The sequence below is a fragment of the Lissotriton vulgaris genome, chromosome 3_2 (assembly GCF_964263255.1).
Source record: "Lissotriton vulgaris chromosome 3_2, aLisVul1.2, whole genome shotgun sequence".
Classification (NCBI taxonomy): domain Eukaryota; kingdom Metazoa; phylum Chordata; class Amphibia; order Caudata; family Salamandridae; genus Lissotriton; species Lissotriton vulgaris.
In genome coordinates, this window is record NC_141690.1 from 113,067,884 (window position 1) to 113,091,930 (window position 24,047).

A 24,047-nucleotide genomic window follows, 5' to 3' on the forward strand; every position below is an offset into this window, starting at 1 on the left:
GCTAGTTCTCGCAGTCCCGTTAACAGCCAGCAACACAGCCTCGTGCCCAAGGTCGGCAAAAAGTCCGGGTAGATTATCGGCAAGTCAAGCCGTCAGCAGTGACACCACAGCACCCTCTTAATTCTCTCCACGAGCGGTACCTCTAATGCCTCCAGACAGAGCCATAATGCCTCCAAACCGACTTTGCAGCTGCTTCACTAAGCCAAGGAAATAAAGTTTTGTTTTCCCCACCTGGGGAACTTGCACAGTCCGTCCCGCTATCACCCACTCGATTTAGACCTTTAACAAAAATATTTCAGCCAACTAGAGGCAGAGGCGATAATTCCAACCGCTTTGATTTTGCAGATTCTGCGGCGTTATCCAGGCTTTGTCTGGCGCTCCTCAATCGGCCCAGGCGCTCCTCTCCTCTTGCTCCAGCAAACCGCCGCCACAGCTGCTCCGCCTCGGGCGAGCACGACTGGAGGGCAGATTGAACCTTCGCTCCGCACCCTTCTCTGCAGGGTGTTCTGCCGGGTGTTCCTCGCTCTAAAGTCCTGGCACCTGGATCATCCGCGGGGGTGTGGGGGCTCTGAGTGCTCAAGACGCCTTAACCTCGCGGGAGAGCCGCCAACGAAATACGGACGCCTACCGCCCACAGAACAGCTCCAAGGCAGGGTGACCGGTAACTACCACAGGTGACGGAGGGAGCCGCTTTCAGGCACTCCAGCTCGCCCACAACTTGTCCGCAACTTGTCCGCAGCTTCCCTGAACAAAGTCTCTCAGTCTCAGTCTCTTGGTGAACGCGAAGGTCTCGGCCCAAAAACTCTGCCGAAAGGGGACAACCACAGGTATTACGGCATAAGGTTACGGCATAAGGTTAGGGACCACTCACGCACCACCTCTCACCTCTCACTCGGCTTGGATGTAATGTGCTGCGCTCCGGCTCAAATTCATTTAGATTCCCCTTCGACGCACAAAACTCTCACCGCTCGACGGTATAGTTTCGATCGCGATCTCTCTAGATGCTTATCCAGTCACAAAGAAATTTTCAAGTTCGGTCGTCGACGTGGGCCGTTGGGATGATCGGCGCACTCAACCAGCATATAGAAAGGACTCTGTTTAAAAAATACAAGTGTGGGGCTAAATTCTCACACACAGATCTCCACAAGGTCTGCAACCTTTGTCTCTCGCCAGAACACGAGAGTCAACACTAAATTCAATAGTTGTAGTTACCTGAGCTAAACATATCTTACTCCCCAGCAATGCTCTGCTTATGATCTCACATATTACATCACTCATGACATGGTCAGTGACATCACTGATGACCTCATCCACAGAACCACACCCACTCACACCCCTATACTACCTCTAATAGACCTATTCACACACCCACTGACATACCCATTCACAGACCCATATAAAAGCTCACACAATCTCTCTCATCCATTGAGCCACTCGCCCATATAACCACTTAACACAGCCACTCTCTCATACAAGCACCTACATACCCATTCACACATCCACACCAGCACTCCCACATCTGCTCACTCACCCATACAGCCATTCATGCACCAACTCACTTAACCAAACACTGACTCAAAAAGTCACTCACCCACACAGCCGCTTATACACCCACTCATACACACAGCCATTCAGACACCCACTCACCCATACAGCCATTCAGACACGCACGCACCTGGCCATTCATATAGTCACACACAGTCTCTCACCTATCCAGCCCCTGATAGTCAATCACTCATGCAGCCACTGAAACACCCACTCACTCACCAATAGAGCCACTCATACACACAGCTACTTATATACCCACTTATACACCCATACAGCCTCTCCACAATCACTCATTTAGCCACTCAGACACACCTCACAGATGGATATACACAGTCACACGCCACTCATATATGTTGGAACTAGTGTCACTCATTGGTAGTTCACCTAGTATGCTCATTTAATTTTTGTAGTAGCTTAGTATATATGTTTAACAATTATAAACGCTTTGAAAATACTAACTCACTGGATGATGTCATCAGTGATGTCATTTGAGATGTCACAAGTGATGTCACTGACCATGACATGAGTGATGTAATATGTGAAGTCATTAGCGGTGCATTGCTTGGGTGTAAGTTATATTTGGCTCAGGTAACTACAAGTGCTGAATTTCACTGTTTTTGTAGGAGTGAAACTCTGAACATAAAAATGACATCCCTGTACCATTTGTGTTTTCCCAGTGGAAAAAAATAAATGTTCGAGGCATATGGGCTGCAGATCACACACTAGTGCATAGATCGCCATCTGGTGGTGGGCCATGGATAATTACACTTTGTTGTTGTCCTGGAAGAGTCTTTGTTTGGTAGCTAACTCCTCCTGTGGAGCATAGTGCGCATGGGCATCGACTCCATCTTCAGATTGTTTTTTCCGCCATTGGGCTCGTATATGCTTATCGCTCTTCCTGTTACCGATCTCCTTTCGACTACCATTCCTTGATTCTACCGTCTGTATCGTCTTCGATCGCGATGACCTTATTACTCACTACGAAAAAGCTTGCATTTCACAATTCCGTCGCTTTTCTGGGCCGTTGGGCCCAACTGCGCCAATGGGCCTTTGGCTCATGGAAAGAACACCCTTCAAGATGTGCCCTCAGTGCGGACACACATTTCCCCACACTGATCTACATGAGGTGTGCAATCCGTGCTTGTCCCCAGAGCACGAGAGCTGAGATTGCCAGGCCTGGGCTTCGTTCCGGTCTAAGAAAACGATCTGAGACCGTCTAGCTCGAAGAGTAATGGCACAATCCTCTTCAACGGCACCAGACATCATCGTCCAAGATACTCCAGTAGATCTAGAGTCTGAAGAAGAACATCAGGAAGAAATTGTCATTTCCAGAGCAGAGTTTTCAGCTTCCGGAGCCGAAGGACAATCAGACGATGACGATCTCCTTCCAGCTGGTCAACAGGTCGTGAGAACAAGCGTCGACCCTCTTCACACCCCCATACCGGGCCAAGCTTCGGTTCCACCTCCACCTTTGGGTCCAGGTGCACACTGACTACAAACTTCCGAGGCCCCGCCTTCTGGCCCGGCAACGAAGACTTCCAAAAAGCCTCTAGGCGACTGTGGCTCGAGTCAGCCTGTCGGTCCAGATAAACAAAAAGTCCTTAAACCAAAACTAACTCCGGCAACGAAGCAAACCTAGTTACCCAAACCGGTCAAGCCGAAAACAAGCTCAGCACCGAAAACAATGTTCGAGGCATATGGGCTGCAGACCATACACTTTTGCATTAGATCACTATATGGTGGTGGGCCCCGATGATTACACTTTGTTGTTGTCTTGGAAGAGTCTTTGTCTGCTGGGTGACTCCTCCCTTAGACCGTAGTGCGCATGGGCATCGACTCAGATAGTTTTTTTTCCGCCATCAGGCTAGGATGTGTTCATCGTTCGGTCCCGTTACCGATCTATTCTCGAATCCATAAATCAATCTACAACATCAACCTCGTCTGCGATACTGATTCCGGTTGCCTGCGTCGAAGAGAGGACCCACTCCTCCATTCCAGTGCTCGTCTGGGCCGTCTGGCCCAACTGCGCCATTGGGACTTTGGCTCATGGAAAGAACACCGTTCAAGAAGTGCCCGCAGTGTGTACACCAGTTTCCCCACACCGACCTTCTTGCAACTTGTGCTTGTCCCCAGAGCACGAGAGTCGAGACTGTGAGGCCTGTGCTTCGTTACGATCCAAGAGGACAATCAGGGACTGGCGAGCTCGAAGAGCTATGGAGCAGTCCTCGTCGTCGACACCAGACCTCATCCTAGACGAGGCGCCAATCGAGGTAGACTTCGAAGAGCAGCAAGAAGACGTCGCTTCCGAGGCAGAAGAGTCAGCTTCCGGAGAGGAGGATCGATCTGAAGATGACTATCTGCTTCCATATGGTCAACAGGTCGTGAGTAAGAGCGTCGACCCTGTTCACCCCCCCCCCCCCCCCCCATATTCCGGGACAGGCTTCGGCTCCACCCCCACCCTCGGGTCCGGGTGCACACCGATTAAAAACTTCCGATGCCCCGCCTTCGGGCTCAGCAGCGAAGAGTGTTAAAAAGCCTCAGGTCGAATCGGGCTCGAGTCAGACCGTCGGTCCTGACAAACAAAAAAAGTGCTTAAGCCGAAGTTAGCACCGGCACCAAGACACCCTTCGACACCGAGGGTTACCGAACTGAAACCGAAACCAAGTTCGGCACCAAAGGAAGTTCCGAAACCAAGTTCGACACGGAAAGATGTTCCAAAGGTTACCGAAACAAGAACTACGTTGGTACCTAAAAAGTCGGACCCGAAAACGGTTTCCATAACGAAACACATTTCGGCACCAAGAACAGACGAGTCTAAACACTCGGCAGCCAAAGCACGGATCCAAAAAGCATTAATCCAAGCAAAAGGCAAGATAAATCTTCGGAATCGAAAGCAAGACCCGTTCCAAAGATAATGGACACTATAAAAAAGAAACCGGACGGCTCCAAACCTCAAAAATCGACGCCGAAGGAAGATTTACCAGTGGATGAGCTTTTCCAGCCTGATATAAGGCAAAAGACTCTAAAAATTCACCCACAAACTGGACAAATATATACAGTGCCTGAAAAGAGGAAATTAGACTGTCCTAATCCATCTCCTGTTCCTCCAAAGAAGCATGTTCAGACGGTACCCACAAGACCTCCCTCACCACAAGTAGAAATACTAGATATTTCTCCTGCACAGTCACCAGCTATTACACATAGTATAGTTCCACAATAGGGGGAATATGGAGATGCATACTCTCAGCACAGTTATCAACAAATGGAGGACAGTGATGACCCAGATAATATGGCTAAGTCATCAGGTGACCCATGGGAAGATTGCAATGCACCAGATGCACCAGATCTACCACAAGACGAGGCATACCAGTCTAGACCAACTCCACCAGATGACACAATTGGGTTCACACAACTCCTCCATAGAGCAGTTACTTTCCATGGAGTAGACCTGCATACAGATCCAATAGAAGAGGATTTTCTTATGGATACACTGTTAATATCACATAGAACCACTACCATACTGCCAATACTAAATGGAGTGGTAAGACACGCACCAGAAATATTTAAAGATCCAGTCAGGGCCAGGGTATTTAACCCCAGACAGGAAAAGAAATATAAAGCGGGTCCCTCTGATCTGCATACATTAAGGGACAGTTGCCACTAGATTCGTTGGTAGTGTCGAATGCGAGAAAGAGAGCCAATTCACAGTCAACAGGGGATGCTCCACCTCCTGACAAAGAATCAAAGCTTCTAGATGCCTCAGGGAAGCGCACACTATCACAAGGTGCCAACATATGGAGGATTGCTAACACTCTAGCTCTGTTAGCAAGATATGATGAGCTAGAGTCTCACATGCAGCACCTGCCAGAACAATATAAGACTAGAGCTGCTGATTTAATACAAGCGGGCAAGGTTATAACTAATATCTCCATAAGATGCGCACTAGACACTGCAGATACAGCATCTAGAGCGGTAAACACAGGAGTACTGTTGCATAGGCATGCATGGCTAAGAATCTCCGGATTCAAACCAGAGGTACAAGCCAGTATACTAAACCAGCCGTTTGACCAACAGCATCTTTTCGGTCCAAAGGTAGACCGTGCATTGGAAAAAATGAAAAAAGACACGGATCCTGCAAAATCAATGGGAGCTTTACAAACACAAGCCCATAGACCTTACTTTTGTCGCTCCTCCTCTAGGGGTGCATCAAAAGGCTTCCAAGCTGACAATACCTCCTCTACTTACAAACAAACCAACCAAACCTCACCCAGTAAGGGATACTATAGAGAAGGATATAGAGGAAATATTAATAAGGGCAGAGGCAGAGGCAACAACAATCGCAACGCCTCTACTCCCAAACAGTGACTTCCCTTCTATCCCCCCAGACCATTCCACTCCGGTCGGGGAAAGATTACAACAGTTCCTACCTGTCTGGAACTTCATCACAACAGGTGGGTGAGACAAATAGTTGCCTGGAGCTCACTTCCACACCTCCTCCAACAATACCGCCCAGACAGCGTCCCATGTCACAAGAGCATCTCGCACTCCTAAAACAAGAAGTTGCCTCTCTAATGCAGACACATGCAATAGAACCAGTTCCAGTACACCATCAAAACACAGGAGTTTACTCCCTGTATTTCCCTATCTCAAAAAAGGACGGCTCATTCAGACCTAGACTAGACCTGAGACCCCTAAATCTTTACATACAATCCGACCACTACCATATGGTCACAGTACAGCAGGTCCTTCCTCTGCTAAAACAGGGCGACTTCCTTGGAGGTCTGGAGGCCCGCGGTGAACCAGCTGGCAGTCTTGTTGGTGCATGTGTTGGAGGGATTCTTGATCGGGGCAAGGCTCTTATATGTGCACCCATCTACTGTATCCTATCAGTTAATACAAATTTTAAAAACATTATTCTATAGCCTCTTTATGTAACATTTGTATGTTTGAAATCCTATTTCTCTTGTTATTTCAGTGCTTTAACTGTCATGGAGTGAGGCGATGGGCTTGCTAATCTATTTTTCTCTGAATGTCAGAGGAAATGCGATATTGTAGAAGGAAAAGCTTCTAAACCTCGTTCTCCATCATGGGCTTTTTCATCGATATTTCTTGAACGTCCCATCCTTCTCCATGTTAAACCTGGAGCATGGTTAAGATTTGAGAATAATAGTGCCTTATATGACCAGTTAATGAATCTACTTCCCGGACAGTGCTGTGCACATTGGCACAGTATAGGATCTCTAAGCAGTGCGACAGTGGGAAAAATGACACATGTTTAAGTTTGTTCCTACAAGCACCATTTTCTCTTTGTTTTTTGTCTTTTTGAATAGGTTGGAAGTTTTCTTGTGCTCTTCTTTGGGATGATTCTCATTTGCTTTGTCAAAGTAATGACAGAAATACTGGCTTGTTTTCTTGACAAAAGGGAAACAAATGTATTTTAAATGGGTTTGAGATCCTTAAGATTTAAGATTATAAATGTTATTGAAATAAAATTTATGATGTGGAACTCTGATTGCAAGTAATCTTTCCCTTTTTATACTTAACCCTCATCCTATTATAGATATTTTGGCGAGAGGTTTCACCTTGTTTATTTGTTTCTATTTGCAGTGATTCTTCAGTTGGTGGGTGTCGGAGTCTTCGCCACCTAGATCTGTCAGGTTGTGAACAAATCACTGATGTGGCTTTACAGAAGATGTCAAGTGCTTTAGGGATTCTGCCTTCTCACAAGAAAAGGTCTGGGCAGGACAAAAATATGAAGACAGCCTGGGAAAATCAAGATGATCCTTTGCAATCCTCTGAATGTCTGCTTGATATCACTAAACACCACATGACGAAGCAAAAGTATAAAGAAAACCAGTGGATGAAACCCACCAACTTGGGAAGGTTCCATTCTTCTCCTTTCATCTGGATGTTGGATGCTGAAGAATTAGCTGATATCGAAGATGCTGCTGAATGGAGAAGTAGAAGTGTTGATGGAGTTTGTGTAATGGAATCCTCACCACCAGGTCTTGGTTGTTTTGGGTCTCGCTGTTGCAGTAAAGACATTGTTGAGCTAAGGACTAGTATTTGCTGGCAGCAGCGCTGTACTTCTGCTCCATTCACATATTGTAGACATTCGTTTTGTTGTGCTGGATCAACATTAAGGACTATACAGTCACTCCCAGAGTCTTCTGCACTGTGCAAAATGAAAACAAGGACTAAGCAGTCAGAAGTAAATGACTTTAATTGCTCTGGGAGTGAACTGCCAGATCACAAGACTGCTAGAGTTCTTCAATTTCTTAGCCTGTCCGGGTGTCATCAAATCACAGACCACGGTCTCAGGTAGGTGGGAGTCCTTTTTTGAGTGATTACATTTTCTTATGTTCACAAATGTAGTATCAGTAGGTTATTCTGCAGCCTAACGTTTGCTGTCTGGTTACATATGTCACATCACTTACACATTGAGTTGTTTGGCCCAGAAATACAATTTTTTCATTTTAATATTGTGTGAAATGCAGAATTCGTCAGGAGCATATAAAAATCAACATCTTCTTGATCAGATATTTAAATGGTTGGGAGTTCGCCAAGATGAATACTAGTTTAACATCTTATCAGTCCTATATATTACATCAACCTACACTACCAAAGTAATCTCTGCCAAACCCTTGTGTCTTTTCTTTCCAAAATACCTTTTCACAATTTGCTAACAGTAGCAGCGTCCATTGACATGTACAGCACATTACTAACTTTGTGCCAATAATGCCTACATTGAGTCCCAGCTAATCCTAGGAAATGGAGCTCTGGCCCCTTGTTCAAAAGGAACTCCATTATCCATGGCTGGCCAACGGATGCGCACAACGGAGCAATGGTTAATTGCTTTTTCTTGATGGTTCAGAGACCATTAAAGACAAACTGGTGCAGTGGTCTGCCAGTAATTATGTCCAGCTGGCACCTCGGCATTTGGATGCCATATGGAATGCAATTCCTTGCATTTTTCAAATTTTATAACCTATATTTGAAATCCTGTTTTATTGGCTAGAAAGCATGCTATTATGAAGCCACAAATTTACTAAATGTAGCTAGAAAACACTTCACCACTTAATTTGATACCAAAGATAAAGCCTGTGTTGTTACTGCCCTAGTCCCCTGGTTGCAGATAGCGGAAGTAGTTTCCAAAGTTTGCGTCATTGTTATACACCGAGAGAGGCCTGGCCCAGGGGGATGGAGTCTCCAAGGTCAAAATCGCCCTGGGAGTGGGGCCATGCAGTCCCCCCCTCCTATATTTAAAAATAAATAAATAAAAGGGTTGGGGGGGGAGGGCGGGAACTGGCCCGGGGGAATGAGGCCTGGCCCCCTAGACATAAATCGGCCCACAAAGGGGAGCAATGCAGCCACACCCATTCAAACAAAAAAAAAATGGGTTCCCTGGGGCTGTAATCGGCCAGGGGAGAGGGGGGAGCAGCCCCCCTTGCCATTCATTCTAAAAATACCTGGCCCAGAGAAATGGGGGTCCCAAAATATATATAAATTTACATATATTATCTCTCCCTAGCACTCGCACACATCCCACTGGGGTATGCAAACTTTAATAGTAATCTGTTTATTTGTGTGTTTATGCTGAGTGAGTGTGCAAAGGTATGCAGTCCTTGGTTTCAGAGTGCAAGATCTGCGGGTCCTAGATTGTGCCTGTTCTGTGGCATGGCAGCAGCACTGTCATAGTTCAACACTGGGATCGGACCTGGGCACCTGCCTTGGATGAGTGACCCGAGGTCTACTGCCCTAGATGACAGTGCAGAGATTACTGAATAATTATCCTAATCTGAGTATGCCCTATGGAATAGTGAGTAAAGGTGCAATATTGAAAATGTACTGAGTGATTGGGTAAATATGAACATGTAGGAAGGATTACAGCACAAAATGCCAAATCAGAGCATAAACGAAGGGTTACTCGGAGTGACGGTGCAAATTGGGTCATGTAGTCAAGATTTCTGAGTAATGGTTCAAATTGTTAATTTGTTCAAAATTTCGGAGTGATGGAGGAAATATCAGCATGCACCGATTGTTACTGAATCATGGTAGCAAATCTGAGTGTGTACTAGGAATGGAGAATATGGATATGAAGTGATGATCTTGGAGTAATGGGATGAATCTGAACATGCAGTAATTCTAGGACAGTGCCCTTTTGTAACATGCCTACCCCCACTTTTTGCTTGGTATTCAATGCAGTTTTGACAGAAGTCCACTGGGTTTCTGCTATCCAGGTGCCCAGTGGCAGATCTTTTTCCCTTAAATTATACAATTATCCCCCAATTGGTAATACCTCTAGCACCCCCTGCAAGTCCCTAGTGAATGGTATCTCTTGTACCTAAGGCGAAGAGTTTCAAGAGGATCCATAAGGTATTCAGCATGTATTGTGGCACCCTAAGGGATCCCTCAGCGCACTGCTGTTGCAGGTTGCATGATCTGGTGCAAAGAAAAGTTAAGCCACGGTATGGCACAACTTCTGTGTGCCATGCCTGCGACACTGCATGCAGTGTAGGTACGCCACCCCGGCAGCTGGACTTGCCGCCCTACGGCAGGGCCAACATACTACCTGTTATGTTATGTTAAATATGCTTATAGAGCGCATGGCTGCCCCAACAACGGGGCGTCCCAGCGCTTGCAGACAGCCAAACAGAAAGACGCGGCAGAGGGATAGGACGCAGGAAGCGGCCTAGGTGTTGGTTCCTTGAATGGAGGCAAACAGCCAGGTTTTGATGTATTGCCGGAAGTGCCAATGGTTTTGGATGGCACGTGCCTGAATGAGGATAGAATTCCAGAGGGCCGGGGCAAGGGACCTAAAGGAGCGACCACCCGCTCTGCTCTTGCGTACTCTGATGGTCCGGGCAAGATGGAGGTCAGCAGAGCATAGGGTCCGAGTAGGCACATGGGGGGTACAGAGGTCCTGTAATGTTTGAGGGCCCTGGCCATGCAGAATTTTGTGAGTGAGGCAGAGGGTCTTAAATTCGATTCTCTATTTCACCGGCAGCCAATGAAGCCGGTGAAGGAGGTGAGAAACGTGGCAGTGTTTGGGGAGGGCAAAGAGGGTACGGGCCACAGCGTTCTGGGCTCTCTGGAGTCTCTTAACCACTGACTTGTTGGCACCCATCAGGAGACCATTACAGTAGTCTAGATGGGAGAGAACTAGGGACTGGACTATAACTTGGCAGGTGGGTGGCTCAAAGAAGCCCAGGATAGGTTTAATACAGCGTAGGCGGCCAAAGCATGTGCCTGCAACTTTCTTAGCGTGGGACTCTAAGGACAAAGACTTATCCATTAAAACGCCCAAATTCTTAACAACCTCTTTGGGAGTGGGGGGAGGGCCCATCGAAGGGGGCCACCACTGGTGGTCCCACTTTTGTGAGTCACCTCCTAGCCAAAGTAGCTCCGTTTTAGAGGAGTTAAGCTGAAGATAATTATCCGCCATCCAGTTAGAGATGGCCAAGATGTCTTCCTGAAATTTGGCCTGGCCGGGCATGGTATCCTTGGGAAAAGTAAACATGAGTTGCGTGTCGTCCGCATAAGAGATCATTTTGATCTTTCGTTCCCTGGCCAGGAGGGCCAGTGGACGGACGTACACGTTGAACAACGTGGGGTTAAGGGCAGATCTGTGAGGGACGCCGCATTCCAATGGGAACCTGCTGGATGAGTATGGTGGGGCATGGATCTGGAAGGAATGGTCAGATAGGAAAGACGCGAACCAAGCCAGGGCCCCGTCTTTGACCCCGATCTCCCCGAGACGCTTAAGCAGCATCTCATGGGAGACCGTGTCAAACGCCGCACTTAAGTCCAGCAGGACCAGAGCCGAGGTGTTTCCTAGATCTTGTGTGGCCCTTAGTTGTTCCGAGACAGCCATAAGAGCTGACTCCGTACTGTGATTACCCCGGTAGCCGTTTTGGGAACCGTCCAGGATATTATTAGATATCCGAGCAGGTCAATATTTGTCCAACGGTGACCACAGCGCTTCCTCTGGCTCCGAGGGGGTTGAAGTTTGGGGGATTCTTTGAAATTGATAATTTTTTGTGTTTCATTATTGGCGAATTGGTTAGCAGTATTTTCTAGTTTTTTTCTTGCATCAGGTGACCTAGACATGCTTTACCATCACTATGTCTACTGGTAGACCGGGTATGGGGATTACGGCGCTTAGTTGGAACATGAATGGTCTAGGATATAAGATTAAAGGGGGAATGGTCAGAATGATTAGGAGACACTCCCCGAATGTGGTGCTGTTGCAGGAAACGCCCCTGATTGTTAACCATTGTATGGCCCTATGCAGGGTAGGCTATAAGTTGGTGGCGCATGCTGGATTCACTACAGGGTCCCCGGGGTGGGTATCCTGGTTAGGAACTCCTTCCCGCTGACAGTTCAGTTCACTTGGGCGGACAAGCGAGGCAGGTACATTGGCATTTCAGGGTTATTGGAGGGTAAAACAGTGACGTTACTATCGGTATATGTTACGCCGTGTCTGCAGACCGACACCTTCTGGGATCTGTACACATTTTTTTTCTTTGCCTGTGGGGCTGCTTGTAGAGGGGGGAAAATTCAATGCTGTGATAAATGGTGAAATGGAGATACCCGGCCCGAACGCTGATGCCGTCTCGGGGGTGGTTGGCAGATTTTGTAGAAACCACTGGTCTTGTTGACGGGTGGAGACTTAGGAACCCAGGTGGGGTGCATTATACACACGCCTCTGCCGCACATCACTCCTTCTCCAGAATAGATTGTTTTGGTCCCGGCACTACATGCGGCATGGCTCCGGGAGGTACGACACTTGGGTAAAGGGATTTCCGATCACTCCCCGGTCTGGCTCAGTCTGGTAGTGGGACAGAGAGATGTGTGCAGGATCGCTCCTATCAACACTTGGCATTTAAAAGATCCTGATACTAAGAAGGAAATGATACAAATTAAAGACCGGTATTTTCAGAAAAATGTAGGAACAGTGGAGTCGGTGCGGGCCCTGTTGGAGGCATACAAGACGGTAATCAGAGGGGAGGTATTGTCGTTGGTCTTGGGGAAGAGGAGGAAGGCTCGAGCTGAAGTGGATAGGGTGGAGGCTGAACTGATAGCACTGGAGGGGGAGGTCTCGATGGAGGCCACACCGTGGGGGTTGCATCAACTGAATTTACTCCAGAATGAATATAAGAGTCTAGCTAGGGACTGGCCCAACGTTCATAGACCCTACTTTGTGTGTCGGCGATCTGAACATGGCGATAAGGCAGGTAAATTGATAGCGTGGTTGGAGAAGGGGGAATGGGCATCACGGTTGGTGCCGGAATTGCAGACGGTGGAATCCGGATTGGTGACAGACCCACAGCAGATTGCAGAGGAGTTCTCAGCATAAGATAAACTAGTGTATCAGTCGGTGGGCACCTATACAGAGGCTGAAAATGCGGCTATGATACAAGATATCCCAATGCCCAGCCTCTCGGAGGAGGACATGAAATATCTGGATTCCCCCCTCACGGATGACTAGGTGGCGCAGGCTATCAGGGGTGTCCACTCTGGGAAGACCTCCGGCCCGAACGGAATCCCCATAGAGCTTTATAAACTTAATGCGAACAAACTTGCACCATTTCTCCGTGCCATGTTCGTCGAAAGTAGAGAAACGGGCCAGCTCCCTTACGACCAACGTGTAGCAATTGTTATTCATAAAGAAGGCAAGCCTAAAACTGAGTGCTCTTCCTATCGGCCGATCTCACTACTCAATGCTGAACCTAAGGTGTTGGCTAAATTGTTGGCGACTAGGCTGTTTAAGGTCATATCGACTCTGGTCCACCAGGACCAGTCTGGCTTTATGCCGCGCCGAAATACAGCCCTCAATCTCAGTAGACTGCATGGGATTCTGGGTGGCGCGTCGAGCATACATGAGCCGGCAGTCCTGTTGTCATTAGATGCGACCATGCCATTTGATGGGGTTGAATGGCCCTACTTGTTTGCAGTTCTAGCGAAGTTGGGTATCGGCAAGGAGTTTATCGAATGGGTCCGTCTTTTATACAATAGTCCCCTAGCCAGGGTTGTGGTGAACAACCACGAATCCGTTGACTTTCCCCTGGGAAAGGGCACAATACAGGGATGTCCCTTATCCCCACTGCTATTTGCGTTGGCACTTGAGCCACTAGCGGCTTGGTTCCGATGGGACCGGTCGATTCGTGGGCTGTGCCGGACACCCGAGTGGGAGGACAAGATCTCGCCCTACGCGGACGACATCCTGCTCTACCTTACCAACCCCCGGGCTTCTTTGATCACTTTTATGGACGTCCTGGTCATATTTGAAAGATATTCTGGTTTCGCCATTAACTGGGCGAAATCGGTGCTTTTTAGGTCTCGCCTGTCGATGCGCATGCGCATCGAGCTTGCGAGACTATGGGGGCTTAAACAGTCTTTAACCAACTTGCAAGGAATTGTGGCGATTCCTTGCAGTGCCCGTGAAATTCAAGCTCAATGCGCATGCGCATTGACATTAAAAGCGCGTGCACATGAAAGCGACAAGGCTCCCTCCCACGGCAATCCCCAACCCCATCCGCCAGCACCTCCCCTCTCTCTCGCACCCACCCCCAGCCGCCAGCACCTCCCCTCTCTCTCCCCGCACACAGACAGGGTCGCATTCCTCCCGCCAGCACCTCCCCTCTCTCTCGCACCCACCCCCAGCCGCCAGCACCTCCCCTCTCTCTCCCCGCACACAGACAGGGTCGCATTCCTCCACCGACAGGCTGCCATTTCTCATCCCCCTCCCCAGCCACCAGCTCCTCTGTCTCGTCTCCCTTAACCATGCGCAACTCACACACTGAAACACACTATTTTTAAAACAAAATTCGCCAGCCTTCGACATCTGTTCCCCAGCCGCCAGAACCTCCCCTCTCTCTCCCCGGACACAGCCAGGCTCGCAATTCTCCTCCCCCTCTCTCCCCCCGTACACAGCCACGCTCGCAATTCTCCTCCCCCTCACCAGACGCCAGCACCTCCCCTCTCTCTCCCTGGACACAGCCAGCCTCGCATTTCTCCTCCCCCTCCCTCATCTGCCAGCACCTCCCCTCTCTCTCCCTGCAGTATCACGAACGTGTCTCGTTTTAAACACGCATTTCACAGCTTCGCATTGAGTGCTAAAACATGTACATGTGTGGGAGTGAACGGCAGCGTTCAAATGTTGGTTGCAAGTTGCAGCCCGTTCCTTTCTGCTGATACTTACTTTGTATCGAGTGCCCAGCCTTCATACTTAAAACCAGGGCTTCAAACTGAGCCAGCAAAGGGAAGCCGCATTGAAAGCCCCCTCAGCCACCCACCCCATCAACCCACGCGAAACAGATAGAGGGCTGCCATTGTTTTTGATTTGGGTGGGCTCAACGGCATTTGAACGCTGGCTATTGGCATTGTAATTTATTGTTCATTATCAGACTCGCAAGAAATGGTGCTCGTTTAGCAACGGATCCTTTCGTACAACACACACTCCGTTCACACCACTTCGCCACACCACAACAAAATTTTCATACACACATACCCGGATCAAGGGGACTTTCACACACACACCCTCTAATACGTCTCCTTGGGTTACATTTATACGCACACACAACACACAACACATACTACATTACACGCACAACTTATGGATTGCTAACACAGCTTATGCTTACTTAACACTACCAACCTGCTAGACAGTGGCCACAGCTTCTAATTACACTTGGGACACAAATCTGGCACACAATCTCTGATTCATATGCATAGTAACAGACATCCCTATATACCAGGCGTACCTCCTCACCCACTCGGCATCTATCACCCACTCTGCATCTATCACCTCTGCAGACCCACTCTGCACCTTGCACCCACTCTGCACCTTGCACCCACTCTGCACCTTGCACCCACTCTGCACCTTGCACCCACTCTGCACCTTGTACCCACTCTACAGCTTGCACCCACTCTGCATCTTGCACACATACACACAGGAAAACACAACTCACAGCCAATACTTTACTGCTGATCAGTATACATCCAGACTCGCTACAAATGTTGCTCGTTTAACAACGGATCCTTTCTTACAACACACACTCCGTTCACACCACTTCGCCACACCACAACAAAGTTTTCATACACACATTCACGGATCAAGGGGACTTTCACACACACACTCTATTACGTCTCCTTGGGTTGCATTTTGACGCACACACAACACACAACACATACTAAATTACACGCACACCCAAAAAAGAAAAAATGACAGCAAGTTCGAGGCACAGGAGGGATGGCTAGCTTTACTTTCAAAAGACTTGTGTCAAAACGAATAAAAAAAATAAAAAAAACACCCCATTCAGCTGGCCTACTATTTCCCCACATCCCTCTACAGCGTGATACGATCACACTCCCACAACCTCCATCACGCACCATCACTCAGCAACACACCCTCACACACAACCTCAACAGCCTCAGCCTCACACACACTCAATCACCCTCACCCACTCACCATCACACACCATCACTCAACAACACCCCCAAACCCTCACACCCCCTCACCCTCACAAACACTCACCCTCACCCACAGTCACACACTCAACCTTCAAACTCGCACACCCTCACTCACCTTGACACCCTCACAACACTCAGCCTCACTCACGCTCAAACTATCACCTTCACTCACCCACACCTATCACACACTATCACATCCCATTACCCTCACCTTCACACACCCTCACACCATCACCCTCACAACCACACTCATACTCACACCGTCACCCTCACTCACCCTCACACAACATCACACACCCTCACACCCCCTAAAAATCACATCCAATCACCCTCACACCGTCCAAGTCCACCCTCACAACCCTCAAACCCTCACTCATACTCACATCGTCACCCTCACTCACCATCACACACACTCACACCCCCTGACCCTCACATCCACTCACCCTCACACCGTCAAAGACAACACTCCAACTACACCATAAAAGTACAATACCACACTACAACTCTACACTCCAACTACACCCTCAAACTCCACACAAAAATAACGTTAGTCAACATTTACACTCACCCCCTCATCCTCACACACACACTCACAACACTCACACCCTCACTCATACTAAAACAGTCACCCTCAATCACTCTCACACACCATCACGCACCCTCAAACACCCAAAGACTCACATCCACTCACCCTCACACTCACACAGTCCAAGTCCACCCTCCAACTACACCCTATACCTACAATACCACCCTACAACTCTACACTCCAACTACAACTCTACTCTCCAAATCCACACATAAATAACGTAAGGCAGCATTTATTTCAATACGTAAAATTCGGATTACACACTTGTAGCTATTAAAACATTAAAACTTAATGCAACGCAAGGACAGTGCAGCAATTAATACACAAAAATAAAGAAAGGGATTGTAAAATAAAACAGTTCTTTCACAAAGATCATAAATGCACACAAAATAGACAAACATATGAATACACAGCAAAAAATACAACAATTTTTAAGTGGACAAAGTGAGCTAAAGGAAAAAGAATTACCAACAGAAAGCACTTACTAAAGTAAGGGAAAATAAACAAGTAAACCATGCCAGAAATAATCAAAAACACAAACAAAATGCGTCATCACAAAAGCACAAGACTCTGGTGTTGCTCTAACTGATGCTGCTGTTGCACGAAGTGTTTTGGTGATGCTAAGTGCACAACCACAGGAACACCGTACACCAAAACAGCATCAAACAACATCAAAAGAGCACTACTCAACAACACAACAGCCAACGCCCCTTGCCCACGCAGCTGTTCACAAAAAATTAGGGAAGTACAGAAAATACAAAAACATCCTAAGACGTCTACCCTTATGCCCATAAATTAAAAGCTACACCCTTATTCTCACTGTTGCATACATCAAAGATAGTTCACATACACATTCTGATCTAACACATACTAAGCTACAAAACTCGTTTGGGGAAGAAAATACACTGCATACAGTACTACAAATTTACACATACTATGGCAAACTCAAAAAGGCTCACATGCACTCACCCTCACACTCACACCGTCAAAGTCCAGCCTCCAACTACACCCTATAACTACAATACAACTCTACAACTCTACACTCCAAATACAACTCCAGCCTCCAACTGTACACATAAATATCGTTAAGCAACTATTTGAATTATACGTAAAAAGAGGATTACACACTTGCAGCTAGTCCAAAATGCAAACTTAAAGCAACGCAAGGAGGGTGCAGCTATTAATACACAAATATGCAAACAGGGATTGGAAAATAAAACAATTCTTTCACAAAACGCATAAAATACACACATTACATCACTGTACATCCTCTTAATACATTGCTAGGGAAAATAAATTCAGAAAATACACAAAGTTTCCTTTAATACATCGAGTACCTCAATAACATATAATCCGGCTACTTCAGCATCACAGGAAAAAAACAATGCAAACACAACATACATAAATATATTATAAACTAAATAGCACTTCAAATTTCAAATAACAGCTCTTGTACGTCAAATAACAAACACCAGCAAAAAATACATTACATTACAGTTTTAGAAAACATATGCATTACATATCGACAATTGAAAACAAGACTTTAATTTACATTACATTACAAATATTTACAAATATTACGATCGGAAAAAAAATTTGTCAACAGTTATAAAAACACCCTCCTATTCAGTCGTTAACTTAAAGATAGTATAGATACTACATTACATAAAAAAAACACTTTGGAATACATTCTTACCTGTCAAACGACGCAGCAACAGCACAGGAACAAGAACACGCCTTCCGCGCACCAACATTCTCGATCTCTGGGGAATTCCACCGTTGACGTAAGCAAATCGGAACGCAACGTCAAAAACGTCGCGCTCCGATTGGCTAGAAATAAACGTCAAGGAAACGTAAACACTCGCAACACAAAAATAAACTAGAACGCTAACGTAGGGAACGTCAAGGTGACGCATTGCGTCGGCCATTTTTAAAATAATAAAATTAATACGGGACTCCACAGACACCTAAAACACACATAACACCACACAGTAATTAAAAAACATACACAGTTCTATTACATACAAAAATACACATAAGGCAGGACAATTACAAAGATCTATCACGTTTTTTTTTTACACGACACATATTAAATAATTAATATTAACATACACACACTCATAACATCACCCTCACACACCAAAACTCTCACACTCCTTCACACACCCTCAATCACCCTGACACAACATCTCCCTCACACACCATCACACACCTTCAGCCTCACACCCACTCACTCACACTCACCCTCACACACACACTCACACCCCCTCACACTCACACACACTCACACACCCTCACTCCCCTCAAAAAATAACACCCCTCACAACAAGCTCACACTCACTACACCGGACAGCCGCACCCACTCACACCCCTCACACTCTCTCACCATCAACACCCCTCAGCCTCACACAGCCTTACCCTCATCCCCTCACCCTCACACACCCTCAATCACCCTCACACCATCACCCTCACACACCCTAACTCTCACCCTCAACAACTCACACACACTCACACTCCCTCGCTCACCCTCACACACACTCACACCCCCTCACCCCCACACCCCATCACCCTCACACACCCTCACACGCCTCACAACACTCTCACACTCACTACACCTCACACACTCACCCTCAAAAACCCTCACACCCCCTCACTCACACTCACTCACACTCACTCACACTCAGCCTCACACACCCTCACGCTCACACACCGTCACACACCCTCTGCCTAACAACACCTCTCTCACCCTCAATCACCCTCACACACACTCACACTCACACACCGTCACACACCCGAAACCTCACACCTCCTCACTCACCCTCACACACACACACCCTCACCCTCAAACACCTTACACTCACACACGCTCCCCTAAAACCCATCACAACACTCTCACACTCACTACACCTCACACACTCTCAGCCGCAAACAACCTCACTCATCCTCACCCTCACACACACTCACACCCCCTCACCCTCACACCCCATCACACTCACACACGCTCACTCCCCTCACCCTCACAACAACACCCCCTCACTCACACTCACTCAGACTCACTCACAATGACTCACACTCACCCTCACACACCCTCACCCTCACACACCGTCACACACCCTCTGCGTAACAACACCTCTCACACCCTCACTCACCCTCACACACACTCACGCACCGTCACACACCCGAAGCCTCACACCCCTTCACTCACCCTCACACACACACCCCCTCACCCTCAAACACATGACATTCACACACACGCCCTCCCCTGACACCCGTCACAACACTCTCACACTCACTACACCTCGCACACTCACCATCAAACACCCTCCCACACACTCACCCACGCTCAGCCTTGCAACTTGTCACAATAAACACGCCTCACACTCACACACCCTTACCATCATCCCTTCAGCCTCATTCACATTCAATCAACATCACAACACCTAACTCTCAGACTCACCCACTCACACACAATCACACTCCCTAACTCACCCTCACACACCCTCAGCCTCACACCGTCACACACCCTCACTAAACATCAAAAACACTCACTCACCCTCACACACCCTCACCAACACACACCGTCACATACACTCAGCCTCACAAACACTCACTCAACTTCACCATCACACACACACCCTCACACTCCCTCATACTCACAACACTCATGCTCACACCCCTCACACTCACATTCCTCACTCTCACACCCCTCACCCTCACACCACTCAAGCCACAGATGGGTGTGCGATGGGAGGACGCTCAGCTTGCAGGGCTGTGCTTCTATCCCCTGCTGCACTCTCCTGCTCTCTAGAAATGTGGCATAACAACATAAGCTGCCATCAAAGTCACGTCAATACAAATCATGTGGCATTCCAAATGCTATAGGTGTCACATTCAAAAAAATTAAAACTATTGGCATTGTAAATGACTGATCTATCAATGGAGCTATTTGGAAAAACTACACACAAAAAAAAAAAATGTACAATACCAATAGCTCCCACTTTTCTAATGCGAGACCTATTGCATTTCCAATGCTTGTTGTCATTAGCGGTGATCCTCCGGATCGTCCCGAGTTCCTGCCCATTGCGGACTGAAAATGTGGGTTTTCAGTATCTGGGCATATTTGTGACCAAAGATCCGAAACTGAGATACGAAAATAACCTGGAGCCCCCACTGGCTAAGTTCTGAAGACATGTGGCGAGGTGGAAATCACTGCCCCTCTCCTTGTTGGGCCGTGCGTTGTTATTTAAAATGATGGCTCTCCCCCCCCCCGCTTTTTGTATGCGCTCCAAAACACAATGGATCTGGTGCCCCCCTCGTATTTCAAGGATATTGAGTCCCTCCAGAGACCGCTTCTCTGGGAGGGCAGACCCAGTATTGCCTTCTCCAAGCTTACTCTTCCCTGGTACGATGGAGAGATCGGTTTACCGGACCTCCATAAGTATTATTGGGCTTCCCAGTTGGCAACAAATCACGCTATTTATGGGTCCCCTTTGGACCCTGGATATGCGATGGACCGCGGGCAGATGCCAGGGGGAGATTTCACTCTGGCAATGTATGTTAGGAATGGGCGGTTTCCCCTCGTCGGGCCAGCGGCCCATGCGTATGGCATGCCGCTAATCCATGTCTGCAATGGGAAGGGAGACTTACTATGGCGACCCCACTGTGGAGCTTGGAGAGGCTGGGTAGCTTGTGGAAGACTAAGGGCTTTGATAGATGGGACCTCATTGGGATCTCACAAATAAAAAACATGTGGGGGAAGGATGGGGTGCTTACGTTTGCCGCCCTACAGGAAAGACATCAGATGCAGGAATGTGAGCGTTTCCGATATCTCCAGGTCAGACACACCCTGAACGCAAATGTTCCCCGGGACTCTGAACTCCTGGAGGCCTCCCCACTAGAGGACCGAGTACTGGATGGTATTCTACCGACCAAAACCATATCATTGATATATGAAAAACTGATCAACCACATGAGTGACCCCCTGGTAACTGTTAGGGAAAAGTGGGGCGCAGATGGCCTAGTTTTGGATGATGAAGACTGGAGAGAGGCGGTTTCGTCCCCGAAAGTAGTAGCCATTCATATGCGACTCAGACTGGTGCAGTTGAAGATTCTACACAGAACATACATTACAGGTCCACGATTGGTACATATGGGTTTGGCGGAAAGCGGGGAATGTAGGAGGGGATGTGGGGAGACTGGAACGTTCATGCATGTTTTGTGGCACTGTGTGGCAATACAGGAATACTGGGTCCAGGTCCACGAGAAGAACCTGTACCTACCTGTGACACCCATAAATGTAGTATTTAGGGGCAACCCTGAACCTTGCCTCCTCAGACAAAAAGAATCAAGAAGAAGATGGACCAAAGAGCCGTGCTGAAGGAAGAAGAGGACAGCAACTGACTTTGCCCAAGCCCTACCGGCCTCTCTCGAGCTAGTACAGGTGTGTCCTGCAGCCAGAAGCTCCCAAGAACCCGGAGGACCTGCCCTACCTTCCCCAATCAGACTTTGTCTCATGTGAGCCCCAGATTTGCTCACCAAAAGGCTGCAGCCAAATCCACAAGTCTGCACCACTCTGCACCCATAGCCCAAGTTCGAGTGGCTCAACACCACAAGGAGGTCTCCCCGGCGATCCTGACCTGGCCTCTCTGATCTACCTCAAGTCTCCAACGGACACCTTCAGCCACTTTTTGGAGGATCCCCCCGACAGCGACTGGAGCCTGTAAGAGAAATCAGACTCCGAAAGACACCCCTGCACCCTTCATCCTATGGCCTTGGGTGGCCCAACCGATGATATCCTGGCAACCAAAGACATCCCATCTTACCACTTCAAACTTTGGTGGCCTCCAGACGATCTTTGTCCCTGAGCCTGCAGTGTTTGTTGCAACCGGGGAATCCCCCTTGAAAACCACAGTGCAACCAATGCCAAAACAGCACCCTTCTCCCGGCAGCCCCTTTACCTCAGGGGGTGCACAGTGTGGGCTAAATCGAATCACCCTTTGCCCTAAGCTTAAGTCCAGGAGCTTTGCTCCCACAACCTTGTGGCCTGCTTGTGAGCAGCCACCAACTAGAGCCCTCTATCCTGTGTTGGATAACATTGGGGTTCAGCACTCTGCACCTGGCTGCCCTAGTGCAACTAAGGGTGCTTTGAGAGTGCATCCTTGACCCTGGGGCACCCTAGTTCTAACCCCAGAAAACGAACTCCCAAACCTAAGTACTTACAGTTACCGATAACCTGGTGTTCGAGGCATATGGACTGCAGACCACACACTATTGCATTAGATCACCATCTGGTGGTGGGCCCGAATGATTACACTTTGTTGTTGTCTTGGAAGAGTCTTTTGTCTGTTGGATGACTCCTCCCTTAAATCGTAGTGCGCATGGGCATCAACTCCATCTTCAAATATTTTTTTTTCCGCCATCGGGCTCGGATGTGTTCATCGTTCGGTCCCGTTACCGATCTCTTTTCAAATTCATAAATCAATCATACCATCTGCATCGTTTTCGACAGTGTTTCTGGTTACCCACGTCGAAGAAGGGCTTCACTTCTCGATTCTAGCGTTCGTCGTGGCCGTCGTGCCCAATTGCGCCATTGGGCCTTTGGCTCATGGAAAGAACACCCTTCAAGAAGTGCCCTTGATGTGGACACAAATTCCCTCACACCGACCTTCATGAGGTTTGCAATCTGTGCTTATCTCCAGAGCACGAGAGTCGAGACTGTGAGGTCTGCGCTTCGTTCCGGTCCAAGAAAACAATCAGGGACCGTGTAGCTCGAAGAGTGATGGCGCAGTCATCTTTGTCTACACCAGACCTCATCATAGACGAGGCTCCAATCGAAGTAGAAGCCGAAGAACCGCAGCAAGAAGACGTCTCTTCCGAAGCAGAGAATGAAGCTTCTGGAGTCGAGGATCAATCCGAAGACGACTATCTTCCAGCTGGTCAGCAGGTCGTGAGTACAAGCGTCGACCCTGTTCACCCCACCATATCGGGACAGGCTTCGGTTCCACCTCCACCTTCGGGTCCAGGTGCACACCGCCAAAATCTTCAGACGCCCCGCCTTCTGGCTCAGCAGCGAAGAATATAAAAAAGCCTCCAGTCGACTTGGGCTCCAGTCAGTCTGTCGGTCCCGAAAAGCAGAAGGTCCTTAAGCCAAAATTAACACTGGCACCAAAGCATCCATTGGTACCAAAAGCGGTCGAGCCGAAAGCAAGTTCGGCACCGAAAGAGGTTTCTAAAGCTACCGAACCAAAGACCACTCCGGTTCTGAAAAAAGTGAACCTGAAGACTGTTCCGGTACCGAAACATACTTCGGCTCTGAGGGTAGATGAGTCCAAACTTACCCCAGGAACAAAAATTTCGGATCCTAAGAAAAAACAAGATCAGTCTTCGGAACCGAAACCAAAACCTGCTCCAAAAACAATAGACACTGTAAAAGCTAAGT

The 24,047-nt window shown here is 48.0% G+C and overlaps 1 protein-coding gene across 1 annotated transcript in view; it reads left to right on the forward strand.

The window, feature by feature from the left end:
* FBXL5 (F-box and leucine rich repeat protein 5) overlaps positions 1-24,047 on the forward strand; it is a 322,370-nt gene that overhangs the window by 119,739 nt on the left and 178,584 nt on the right. The window contains exon 9 of the mRNA XM_086964073.1: positions 7,156-7,869. Within this exon, the coding sequence (XP_086820199.1) occupies positions 7,156-7,869 (714 nt within the window). The remainder of the gene's footprint in view (positions 1-7,155; positions 7,870-24,047) is intronic.